The sequence below is a fragment of the Polistes dominula genome, unplaced genomic scaffold (assembly GCF_049000335.1).
Source record: "Polistes dominula isolate Pdom_NZ unplaced genomic scaffold, Pdom_raw_medaka contig_32, whole genome shotgun sequence".
In the NCBI taxonomy this organism is placed as follows: domain Eukaryota; kingdom Metazoa; phylum Arthropoda; class Insecta; order Hymenoptera; family Vespidae; genus Polistes; species Polistes dominula.
This window is the reverse complement of record NW_028300880.1, coordinates 3,865,321-3,878,292: the sequence shown is the minus strand read 5'-3', so window position 1 is coordinate 3,878,292 and position 12,972 is coordinate 3,865,321. Positions and strand designations below refer to the sequence as shown.

General features: G+C 31.2%; 2 protein-coding genes across 2 annotated transcripts; one reads left to right on the top strand and one right to left on the bottom strand.

Annotated features, from left to right (window-relative positions):
* The first annotated feature begins 822 nt into the window (after positions 1-822).
* Positions 823-1,137, top strand: LOC149033586 (uncharacterized). Its single transcript, XM_089176949.1, has one exon. It carries the CDS (start codon positions 823-825, stop codon positions 1,135-1,137), a length of 315 nt encoding a protein of 104 aa, XP_089033075.1.
* A 3,228-nt stretch (positions 1,138-4,365) lies between these two features.
* LOC149033585 (putative E3 ubiquitin-protein ligase makorin-1) lies at positions 4,366-7,660 on the bottom strand. Its single transcript, XM_089176943.1, has 6 exons — positions 7,623-7,660; positions 6,946-7,167; positions 5,266-5,599; positions 4,881-5,203; positions 4,642-4,805; positions 4,366-4,385 (listed from the first exon to the last, which is right to left on the bottom strand). The coding sequence occupies exons 1-6, from the start codon at positions 7,658-7,660 to the stop codon at positions 4,366-4,368; spliced, it is 1,101 nt and encodes a 366-aa protein (XP_089033069.1).
* Positions 7,661-12,972: the final 5,312 nt, after the last annotated feature.

Below are 12,972 nucleotides of genomic sequence, written 5' to 3'. Positions count from 1 at the left end.
TAGCGGTTTCTATCATTATCCTAATTTATCTTTAGTCAATAAAACAGAAGTAGACATAGTCGATTAGTAGGAACTTTTAATTTGTAAAAGTTTTTTTTTGATCATTGAGGTACAGTATTTTACATTGAGTGTGCAAATGAAACTATTAACAAAAACCATATACTTGCTGTGTGAGTAGACTAGACAATAGCTTGACCCGCTAGTGGGGGTGACCTCGCTATTGTGCGGTAACTTATTGTTTAAAGATTATAAAATTTATTGTTAATTAATAGTAGGAGACAAGTTTGCCGAAAATAACTTGTTTGTTTTATATTGTTCATACATTTATATTTTTAATAAAAATAAAGCTGTTTATTAAAAAAAATAAAATAATTTTTGTTTTGTATTGTTCCTATATTTATATTTTTAATAAAAATTAAGTTGGTCATTTAAAAAAAAAGATATTTGTTTCTAAAAAGTTTTCGAAGTTATTTCTATACTAAAGCCAGGTAAAAAGAAAACCGTACCTGAAAACTATCGCCCCATCTCACTAACCTGTACTATGTGTAAAATCTTAGTAAGGATCATTAATAAAAGATTGAGGTGGCTCATTGGTACCAAAAAAAATATTAAATCCTCACCAAAGCCGTCTCAGAAATTTCCGTTCCACCCTAGACCACCTTAGTAATTTAGAGGTAAATGTCTGTGACGCATTCATCAACAAAGAACATGCTATAATAGACATTGATGATATATCGATGATTATATAGACATATATATATAGAGATATATATATATAGAGATGATATATAGAGATATATAGACATTGAAAAAGCTTATGATATGGTATGGAGAGACAAAGTTACGGAAATTGTAGGCGAATTTACTGGAGGTAACATGCTACAATTTATCAAAAACTTTCTTAAAGACCGTTACATTCAAGTAAAAATAAATGGACACCTTTCAAAAAAAGTTAAAACTGAATACGGTATCCCACAAGGTTCGATTATAAGCGTTACACTCTTCCTCTTAACAATTAATTATATTACTAAACAAATAAATCCTCCTATAAAAAGCTTTCCATTTATTGATGACCTCACTATTTGCTGCAAGGGCAAAAATATAGAAACTACAGCTGAACTCCTACAAATTGCCTGAAATAGCTTACAAGAATGGTAACGGACTCAAATATTCATCACTTAAAACTCAATGCATCCTTTTTAGTAAAAGAAATAACATCAGAACATCGAAAATCACCCTAAATGATCGTGATTTAAAATTTGTGAACAATATCAAAATTCTTGGACTAACCTTTGATAACAAATTCACGTGAAATAAACACATCATGAACCTTAGGGACTCATGCCTTAGAAGATGCAACATTTTAAAGGTTTTAGCAAATAAAAACTGGGGTGCAGATCAAACAGTTCTACTTAAAACATACCAGGCCCTAATTCGCTCGAAACTAGACTACGGTGCCATTATATATAATTCTGCTAGCTCTACTCTATTAAAATTATTGGATACCATTCAAAATAGTGCGCTAAGAATTGCAAGTGAAGCCTTCAGAACAAGCTCTATTAACACCATTTTATACATAACCATAGAAGTACCACTCCAACTAAGAAGAGATTTGCTAACCTAAGATATGCTGTACGACTCGGTAAAACAAGAAAAAATGCTCGAAATCCTAATACGACAGGGAATACCAAGAAAATTGGTCTACCTTGTTCAACTTTGCCTAAAGGAAACTAGGGGTAAAGTGAGGTTAGGTAACCAAATGTCGGAAGATTTTAATATTCATAGCGGGTTAAAACAGGGAGACGCATTGTCACCTCTTTTGTTCAATTTAGTACTGGAATTCGCTGTCAAAGAACTGCAGAAAAGTAAAGATTGTCTACAGTTGAACGGGACAACGCAATTGTTGACATACGCGCACGATATTGCTTTGTTAGGGGACAATAAAGAGTCAAAATTAATAACGCAAAAATATTAATAGATAATACTAAAGATCTGGGACTAAAAATTAGAGCGCAGAAAACCAAATATATGGTCACTGATAGAGTTCAGAATATGCCTAGTATTGGAACTTTGGTCGTCCTGGGTAAAATTTTTTAATGGGTTAGCAACTTTAGGTTCAACTCGCAGTTGCTGTCTAGGCGTTTAAAAGTCAGGATATACATTACAATCATCCGACCGGTAGTCCTCTATGGTAGCGAAACGCGGTCGCTTACGTTATGGGACAAGAAATTTCGACGTTTTCGAATAAGAAGTTCTTCGTAAAATCTTCGGTGCAAAACGCGATGAGAAAACAGGTGAATAGAGAAAAGTTCATAATGTTCATAAAAATGTAAGAAAAGGTGGGAATAGTTTTTTAATTTTTTTAATATATCTCGAAAAGTGAGGAAGATAATATATTTTAGTACTGAACCTTTTTTGTAGCAAATAAAATTGTCTACAAAACATTATTATTACAAAATCGCTTTATCTCGCTTACTTTTTGAGATATTTTCAAAAATGTAAGAAAAGGTGGGAATAGTTTTTTAATTTTTTTAATATATCTCGAAAAGTGAGGAAGATAATATATTTTAGTACTAAACCTTTTTTTTAGCAAATAAAATTGTCTACAAAACATAATAAATACAAAATCGCTTTATCTCGCTTACTTTTTGAGATATTTTCAAAAATCTATCATGCTGTCACAGATGCGCGCGAGACTCTCGAGCTATAGAGAATATAGAAGAAAAAGAGAATATATTTAAGAAAAAGGGTTTCATCGCATTATACTGTTTACATTTAGACGAAGCTAACAATAGGTTGTCTATCTCTCTTGCACGCATGGAAGTTAGGAGTTTGCGCATGCGTGCCATGGCGAACTACGTCACAATGAGTAAGAGCAGGATAGCTTCATTTTCTGTTTCTTTCTACAAAGGCGTAGGACTAAGGCACTAATTACCTGTCTTTAAATTGGGATATTTCCTACAGGTAAATATTTATAAATATAAATTCAACACCAAAATTTAAAAAATAAATTTAAAATTCATATGAAAAAGAAAATTTTTTTAAATAACCCGTTTTAAGCGAAATATCGAGCAAAAACCGTTTTCACCCCTTGATTTTTAATAGAAGGGATGAAAAAAAAAATTTTTTGTTTCCCTACGATTGTTCTTTGTAGTTTTTTAAAGATAATTAAAAAAAAAAATTTTAAAAAGTCCAATTTTTATATTTTTTATTGAATTTTCATTTTTTGAGTACTTTGAACCGTCGTAGGGGTGAAAGGGTGCGTTTTAGGGGAAAAATGGTCTGATATAGATAGGCCTAAAATTTTATGCTCTACAACTTTTATTTGAAACTTTTTTTGATATTTTCAACATATAATCCAAAAATCGTATTTTGGGGTAGTTTTTAATTTTTTTCACCCCTTTCCCGGTGGTTGAGAACTTTTTTACTTTGCCCACAGTATTGTACGCATTTTTCTGATAATTTCCATATTTTTTCAGCCGTATAGCTCAAAAACCCGATTTCAGGGCTATTTTGACTGGACTAAGAAGGTACAAACGAACCGACGGTCGAAATAAAGAAAGAAGGTTTATGGTCTACTTTGTATGTTGATTAAGTCTGGGTGAGCTGGAAGGCTCTGGAACGATACTTATGTTTTTTTTATTGCCTCAGATCGGACGGAATTTCTTGGGAAATTCGAAAACCGCGTGTGTATAGAAATAAAGAAGCGGAATTTAAGTTTTCATGTGTAGTCGCCAGTCGCCAGTCATAACAAAAAGTTCAGTTGAGTATATTGGTTATTATTATATGATTGTTAAGTCTTTATTTTATAATTGATACAATTTAGAAAGTGATTCATTTAATCAGATATCCCAATCCTAAGATCGTACCGGTGCGATTTGATATATATGGTAACAATATTATAATATATAAATCCTACACACAAATATATCTTACTCCTGATATTGTGCATTCGTCTCTTAATCGCGAAGCTTAGTTTACTGTTTTTTTTTATATTTCTACAGTAAGTTATATTATTTTTATTGGAAATATAATCGCAAGTACTGTATATATTTTTTAGGGAACGTGTCATATTTTTTCTATTTGAAATTATTTTTATTTCAATGAAAAATTAATATAAATTCTATAATTATGCAAATATTACAATTAATACATGTTTTTGGATAATTATTATAAAAACATTGTGTGTGTGAGAGAGAGAGACGACTTGCCACGATTTTCTTACCTAAATTTTTTACAGTAATTTACAAAGACTTGCGGGAAATAGTATATAAATAATAATAGAAACCGTCTCAGTAGTAAATATGAATGTCAATCAGCAGAAATATCACTTGCCAGATACATACGGAAACTATAAATTCTTCCTTAACGATGACAAGTAGAAGCTAGATTTGCTCATTTTAATATTATACAAATGAAAACCCTAAAAATAAAAAAAAATTTAATTTACAAATATTAAATTTCTTCTTACTCTTATATAAATTTGAGACAATGTTTTGTTTATCAAAAAAAGTTATAATGTAAGTAGCAGATAATAACTACGTTTTAGTCATGACACAATATCCTGCCATTTCTTCATGACGAGTATACTCGTTAAACTCAGTTAATTAGTTAATATATTAAATAATAAACTATACTTACCATTATTAAACAGGTTTGAATAAAAATGCAGGACTTCGTTATTTGAATTACGAGGTGAACTAAAGTCTATTTTAGAACCATCTGGTAAAGCGTGTAGCATCAAACATTTATTACCACGTGGACATATCCCAAGACCTTTTCTGAAGTATTTGCAATCCTGAGTACTGCAATAAGCACATTTTATTATATATTTGTAAAGAAAAGAATAATATAAAATGTATTTTTTTTATTTCTCTTACCTTAATGCATTTTTATAATCCTTTATCAATTTTTCTTTTTCTTCTTTTGCATCAACCCAATACATACTAGGATATATAAAATCAGAAATGACACGGCATTCTGGACAAGCTTTTCTTATTTTCCTTTCAAAGTCTTTAGTTCTTCTCCATTTTTTAATGCAGGTTAAACAGTAACAATGATTACAGTTTGGCAAAATACCAAACCTTTGATCGCTTGATGATTTTTCCATTATTATTTCAAAACAGATGCCGCAAGACATCTCTTTGCTACGTTGAATATCAAATGATAATTCCATGTCAACTTCATGTTGTTTAATACACGCCTATAGAAAAATTAATATTCCATGTTAATATATTTGGTTACAATTTTTAAATAAATACTTACATTTGTATGCCTTTTCTGAAATACTTCATTACATGGATGAAGAGCTGCATGACCATACAATTCACAAATATTTCCATGCAAATATGGGCAGTTGGTTTCATAAGTCTCTGTATTTTCGGCATATGGACAAAGAGATTGTAACGTATGGTCAAAAGCTTGACCTGATGGACTTTCAACTTGAGCATATAGAAGAGGTTTGGATGCACCAGTTGATGTTCCTGAAGCATTAAACATTTCATTGTTGGACGTAGAAGAACCAGCAACTGATGAGATAGTCGATGGTATAAATTCAGGAGCTTTAACCCATTCTTCAGGCACATGAATACTTCTCGTGCTGCAAACATAAATAATTATGGTATCAATATTTTCTAATGGAAAGAAACTATTTCAACAAAATGTGTTTTCTAGATATACTTGAAAATCTTTGCCATATTAACACTTTGTCGTCCGTACGTGTCGTAAAAAATTTTCCACTTGGTGCTAGCAGCAATAATTCGGATTATTTCGCTCCTACCAGCTGTTCTTAAGGGCAACAACTAGTGTAAAATTTAAAAAAAAATCGATTTTTCTGTTTGCATATTTCGATAGTCTATACCTTTAAAAATAATATACTTAAGGCAGGATTCTACTTTGTAATTTTTTTTTTTCAAATTTTTTTTTTCGATTATTCGTAAGTAAATATATTTAAGAATACTCTCTGAAAATTTCAAAACGATCAGAGCATCCTAACTGTACATTTTCGTCCCTCGAATCTACCCGTGCGTGGGTAAAAAAAGTATTTAAAAAAACTTTAAATGCGTTTTTCTCGGAATCACATTTTTAAACCGCGTGTTGTAAAAATCTCCAAAACTAGCTATTCGATTCGTCTGAAATTTTTACCACATAATTTATACACATATATCAACCGGTGGTAGCAGATTTATAAAAAAAATTTTTATTTTAACTATTTTTTTTGGCAAGAAATGAGAAAAAAAGGAGATGTTTTTGATAATTTTTTTTCAACTGACGCCATTTTGTAATTTTTGCTTGTAAATGAAAAAATCTGCTACCACCTGTTGCTTTAGTCTTTGTAAACATAAAACTATTCGAGTTTTTCATTTCAGATAATCCAATGTCAAGATTTTTACAACACCGCACAGGCTAGACTATTTTTAGGTGTTCAGTTCAAGGACCTTTCTAATGTATATAGAGCGTATAAAATAAATAAATAAAATTTTTTAATGTACTTTAAGAGTACATTTATTAAGCACAACAAACCGTACATTAATATCTTTCTTAGTTTTCTAATAAAAAATTGACAAAAATACCTATTTTTTCGAGCGACTAAAGTAGAATCCTGCCTTAAATCTTAGATCGGCAGCGTAAAGTCGAAGCGAGAAGTAAGCGGTCGGCAAAGTGTTAACTGATTAAATGCTACGTCAGTCACTAATGATTGACAACAGACTCTTATGTTCAAGTTGCGTAAATCACCAATGACTAATATTCCTATGTATACCTATGTCTAACGGATTATCATGGACTGAACAAAAAGTGAAAATAAATAGGTTTAGTACCTAATGTGTAAAACATCTTTAATTAATAGTAATCAGATAATAAGATTTGTGTTTTAATATCTGAAAGATCTAATAAAAGATTACTTTTTAACTATAATTGTTATATAAAACAGTTTATGTTACTTACGTATTCTTTAACTCCATTGAAGTTGCAGTAGGGACAGTACGTTGATTTATCGAAGAACTATCTTGTAAATTGTTTTGTATACAAGCGTTATTGGCAGGTTCAGAGTCATGACGAAAATAACACGCACTACCATATTTGCATGTGCCAATTTTGAAAAAGCGACAAGTAGTATTGGACTTTATTGTTTCCGAATTATTTCCAGCAAGGCCTTTTTCAAAATAACTGAATGTAACATAGATATAAGAGATAAATATGAATATACATGTAAAGATTAACTGTATATATGTAAGTATGATATTAAAGTTATTAAAATTTAATACTTTGGAACTCTAAAATATATTTTGTAAGTTGTACTAACTGTCTAACTAAAGTCTAAAAATATAGATATTTTTCTCACAAATTAAAAAAAAACCATATTTATTAACATAAGTTAAAAGCCTTTTCGTGATAAAAATGAACTACTATCTTATAATTCATATCTTAGCATAATTTAACAGATTTTAATTGCACGATTGTAAATAGTTTAATTATTGGGGTCAATATTTACTTTAACTTTTTTACACATATAATCAATATCTCTTAAATAGGACAATTAATTTAAAAATGTTAATATTGTTTATAATATTATAATTTGATGAAATTATCGATGAAATGTAATAAATTAGTTTATATCATACCTGCAAATAAAATTTGTACGTGTTCCATTATCGGCCATTTTCTTAAACTCTCACTGTATTAGTGATTAACGAACGATTCGTTCTTCGAAAGATGCGTGTGAGTGCGAGCAAGGACTGTCAAAGACTGCCAATTAAACTAAAATGTAGAAACTCTTTGGAAAGAGCATTTTATAGGTTTTCTGATTTAGGAGAGGGGAGAACAGATGAATAAGCTTTGAACTCAGTGTAATTCATTAAAAACCTATTAAGTAAGTGAGGGGTAGCGGCTACGGAAATTTTGTAATTTCTAACCGTTACGTCACATGTCTCTTTCTTTTTTCTTTATTATAGAAAATATTGAAATAGGAAAAAGTTCTTTGGAAAAGACGAAAGATAACAACGTTAGTCTTCCATTTGTCGTTAATGACGGTTTGAAAAATTATCTAATTCAGGAATCTTCACAACAATAATAGAAAAAGAAAATGAAAAAGAATATTTTTCAAAAGCAAATAAATTATTGTAACATTTTTTTTGTTTCTTCATTAAATTAATTTGATTCATAAAATTTAAAATATATTCATTAAATTTCTTTTTCATAAGTTTTTGTAATAAATATCCACAGACATTTTTTAATAGAAGAAAGATGGTACTTATTTTAAAGAATACACCATGCTTCCTATTATATTTCCGAAGAAGTTATATAACTTACTGTAGAAGTATAGAAAAATAATATTTGAATAATATTATGTAATAAATGATCCTACTTCTGTTTTAGTCATTCGTCTCATTCTCTCGAAGCTTGGTTTTTTGAAGGTGTGTGAAGAAACTTTTATCATGTGTGATCTGCAGACATGATATTTTTCTTGTTCTCTTATTTTTTCATTTATTTTCATTTATTTGATTTTTTCTTCTCTCATTTAGGACAAGACAAAGAACTTTCACTATCTCAAAATACTTAATAGTATATCATATAATGACGTTTATGTAAATTAATTATTATAGAAATATATTATTATGTTTTAATAACGTGCATTATAATTATTATAAATTATACAAAGTGAGTAATTTGTTGTTGTTGTTTGAATAAGTTATCACGTCTTATATTAGACAACGACGACGATGATTATAAAATTGTAGGAAACTATAGAAAATATGTTCATCGAATCATACAACTGGGGTGAGAATGAGAGTGACAAGAGGTAAAGGAAAACAGAAAATGTGAAATAATCCAAAGTTGATTCTCAGTTTATTGTAAACTTGAAAATTTTACAAAGGTTAATTTTTCTTCTGATTGACGTGTTTTTGTGTGTGTGTGGTCTGATGATGTATGAGTAACCACGCTTATGCACGAGCGTGTAGACATGTTGAAATAGGTTGATCGATGGGTAATTTTAATATTCAAATATTTATAAAATAAATTATATTAATGTTATCCCTCACCTCACATAAGATCGTTAATTAATCTCGACAAAGATATCTATTATAATTTTAAAATATGTATTTACCTATCTACGTACTTTCCTCTTCGAATAATATTCGAATAAAATTTCAAAAGAACTTTTAAACAATTTTTGTTATTAAATCATATATTATAATATTATATATAATTGAAGTTTATATACAATTTTCTACATTTATTTTCGTCGAAGAGTAGATTTTTTTTATTCAAAGATGCGCCATTTTCACAAAATTTGACTTAGGGAAAAATCCGTATGTACTTTTCAAGATAATAGTACATAGATTAGGAATTTCTTGTGTTTTTTATTCTAGGTCTTATAGTTGTGCAGGTATGAGTTCGCCCGTTTTAGTAAAAAAATTACTACAGAAAAAATATGTGTGCAGATCACACGTGTTAGAAGTGAAACCTTCAAACATCTAAGCTTCAAGAGAATGAGACAAATGCACAGTTTCAAGAGTAAGATAATTGTAAAATTTATTCATTATAATATTATTACCATATATAATAAAGGTCACCGTCATGGTCTCTGGGTAGAATAGCTGATAAAAAGTACACTATTCCAAATTCAAGCAATAAAAATGGAATGCTGAATGCGATAGTCGTAGATAGACACCAAAATCGTAGGATGATTATCAAAGGAAATATAATTCGTCAGAAATTCAGTAAATATAAATAATCCTTTTTTTTAAATTCAGGTATAAAATTTTTTTTGTTAGTATGGTTTTCAATATCTCGTTTTCATCTATATTCTTGCGCTATATAACAAACATTTTAGGATAGATGAAATAAAGACGTTACGAAAAACATATGGAAAATACTGCTGGACTGAACGAAGGTTCTGGTAAAATGCAATGAAAGATCTAATAAAGATATTCTCTAGGAATGTTTTTTTCAACTCTGTAGCATACCACACTTCGAGACCCTTATTATTTATAACATATCTCGTCTTTATTCTTTGGATCACAAACTTATCTTTCTAAATACTCTCGTCTAAATAAAGATCAGAACAATGAAAAATCTAAAAAATGCATTGAATCGTATCGCTCTCTCAGCTTATCGAACTGTGTACACTACGAGTCTCAAATTTCAACCCCGTGGTAAGCTCCACCGATTCTATCGATATCTATATATATAAATAAATTTAGACAAGAGTATTTAGAAAGATAAGTTTGTGGTCCAAAGAATAAGGATGAGATATGTTATAAATAATAAGGGTCTCAAAGTGTTGTAGGCTACAGAGTAGAAAAAACATTTCTAGAGAATATCTTTATTAAATCTTTCATTGCATTTTACCAGAACCCTCGTTCAGTCCAGCAGTATTTTCCATATGTTTTTCGTAACGTCTTTATTTTATCTATCCTAAAATGTTTGTTATCTAGCGCAAGAATGTAGATAAAAACGGGAAATAGAAAACCATACTAACAAAAAAAATTTTATACCTAAGTTTTAAAAAAAGGATTATTTATTTTTACCTTATTTCTGACGAATTAAATTTCCTTTGATAAACATCCTACCATTTTGGTGATTATTTATAACTATCGCATTCAGCATTCCGTTTTTATTGCTTGAATTGTGAAAAGTGCACTTTTTATCAGCTATTCCACCCAGAGACCATACCGGTGACCTTTATTAAATATAGTAATAATATTATAATAAATAAATCCTACAAATATCTTACTCTTAAAACTGTCCATTCGTCTCATTCTCTCGAAACTTAGATTTTTGAAGGTTTCACTTCTAACACGTGTGATCTGCACACATGATTTTTTTCCCGATTTTCTGAAAGAATATTATTTGAAAAATATTATCTCAAATTTTTGTAAAGATCCACGCATTATTTACGAAACTGTACTAGTTGAAACGAAGCGCGCCGTAGCGCGGCCAGAACAGGTATACGAGCAGCTGCGTATACAGGTATACAAGCGCACTCAAGAAAGTACAAAGGAGGCGAGAAAAGCTCGACGGCAATCGAAAGTCACTTCTGCAGAGGCTGATGATGCAGTAGAGGGTACCTCTTATGGCCCTGGAATCGGTGATTCAATGTAAGTATGAATGCAAAAGTTACCTTAACTTTAAACGTTAATTTCTCCCATTCGCGTTTTTAAAACGATTGCCCTCGCTGCGTCCAGATCATTTATCCGATCTGTACTAAAATTTGTACAGTAATACTAGATACACGTATCTAGGGAATGAATAGAAGGATTTTTTGATAAAATGCAAATTTTTCTTTTTTCTCTAAAACTCGGCGATTTTTCTGCAAAAAAATCAATTTTTTCGTAAAAAATCGAATATTTTGAGAAAAATTAAAAAATCAAAATTTCCTTCCATTCATTCCCTGCGCAAACATCTCTATTAAAGAACAACACTCAGTTTTTTTGTTTCAGATGAACCAATTTTTGCTAGTGAGGGCAACCGCAAATCACCTTTTTTTTGGGACTCTTAGATAAGTGGCCACAGACAACACAATTTACAATATTTTTACACACAAAAAATTATAAATATAGTTCAGATATATAACTTACATATACCAAAAATTTGTATTGATATTAATAAAACCGGCTGCAAAAAAAATTCACAAAAAACCGCTTTTTTTTTACACTGGGAGGTGACGTGTCCTTTTAACATATTCAATATATCGCTTGTAGCGTGGGCCGCTTAACATATTCGCTACATCGCTGGCCAGGCGATGTATGAGTCTTGTACGTACAAGAAAAGTGATTCTAAAATTTAGACACAAATACTAATGGTTCTATTCTAAAAGATACAATACAAGAAATTTAAAGAGTATTAACAACGAGCAAATGGTGGTCGCGTTTCGCTTTACAATTCTGTGAGCAGTTTTCACGGTGACTACTCGTACTACAACATCTTCTCCTGGATGCAAACTCACGATCCGTCCTAACGGCCATCCCATGCAAGGTTGATTCTTGTCAATGAAAATGACGATGGTGTCCTTTTCGATTTTATGCTGTGGATGTACCCACTTCTGGCGTTTCTGCAGTTTTCCTAGATATTCGATGTGCCATCGTCGCCAGAAATCTTGTCGTACCTTCGTGATATGCTTCAATGAAGACAATCGATTGGCTGGAGTCATAATATAATCTTACTTCGGCAGTGTCGTAATAGATCTTCTAATGAGAAAATGTGCAGGAGTTAATGCTGCTGCGTCATTCGCATGACGAGATAGGATATAGCAGGCGTGAATTTTAAATAGCTTCGATGTCGATCGCGAATGTGGTCAACTCTTCGTACGTGAAGAGAAGTTCGCTTACGACCCGTTCAAAATCGTGTTTGAAAGATTTGACGGCAGCCTTCCACAAACCTCCGAAATAAGGTGATAGGGGAGGATTGAAATGCTGTGATATTCTATAATCTACCGCGAAATCATGGACTTTCGCCTTGTACTCGTCTGACTCGATTAAGACACATAACTTCTTTAACTGGTTATTAGCTCTGACGAAATTAGTTCCGTTATCGGAATAAACGTTAGTTGGAACTGCTCTTTGACTCACAATGTATACAGCCTTTATAGTCATACAGATGAAGATGCACCCGTATATTTTAACGCGACCTTTATTACTTCTTCTCTTTCGCGAAGATCGGACCAAAGAAATCCACTCTGACGTGGGAGAATGCGATGGCTTCCTGCATTCGCGAGCTCGGTAAATCACCCATTTTACATCGGATGCCGGATGCCGGATTCACGGAATCGAATGCAACGTACGCAATGACGTACGATTCTTCGCACCTGATTCTTGCCGTCGAGGAGCCAAAAACGTTGTCGAAGGGCATAGAGGGTAGTCTGTATACCGACGTGAAAGTTTTGTTCAAGGAGTTTTCGGATAATGAGATCGGTGACGTGGTGGTGTGAGGGCAATAATATCGGACATTTCACATGGAAACTTAAATTTG

Bases quoted from the DNA above. Each gene is read 5' to 3' on its own strand.
- LOC149033586 (XM_089176949.1), top strand. From the start codon at position 823: ATGGTATGGAGAGACAAAGTTACGGAAATTGTAGGCGAATTTACTGGA.
- LOC149033585 (XM_089176943.1), bottom strand. From the start codon at position 7,660: ATGGCCGATAATGGAACACGTACAAATTTTATTTGCAG. The intron at 7,168-7,622 runs GTATGATATAAA...TGTTACATTCAG, and splicing joins CGTACAAATTTTATTTGCAG to TTATTTTGAAAAAGGCCTTG. The intron at 5,204-5,265 runs GTAAGTATTTAT...ATTTTTCTATAG, and splicing joins TTCAGAAAAGGCATACAAAT to GCGTGTATTAAACAACATGA.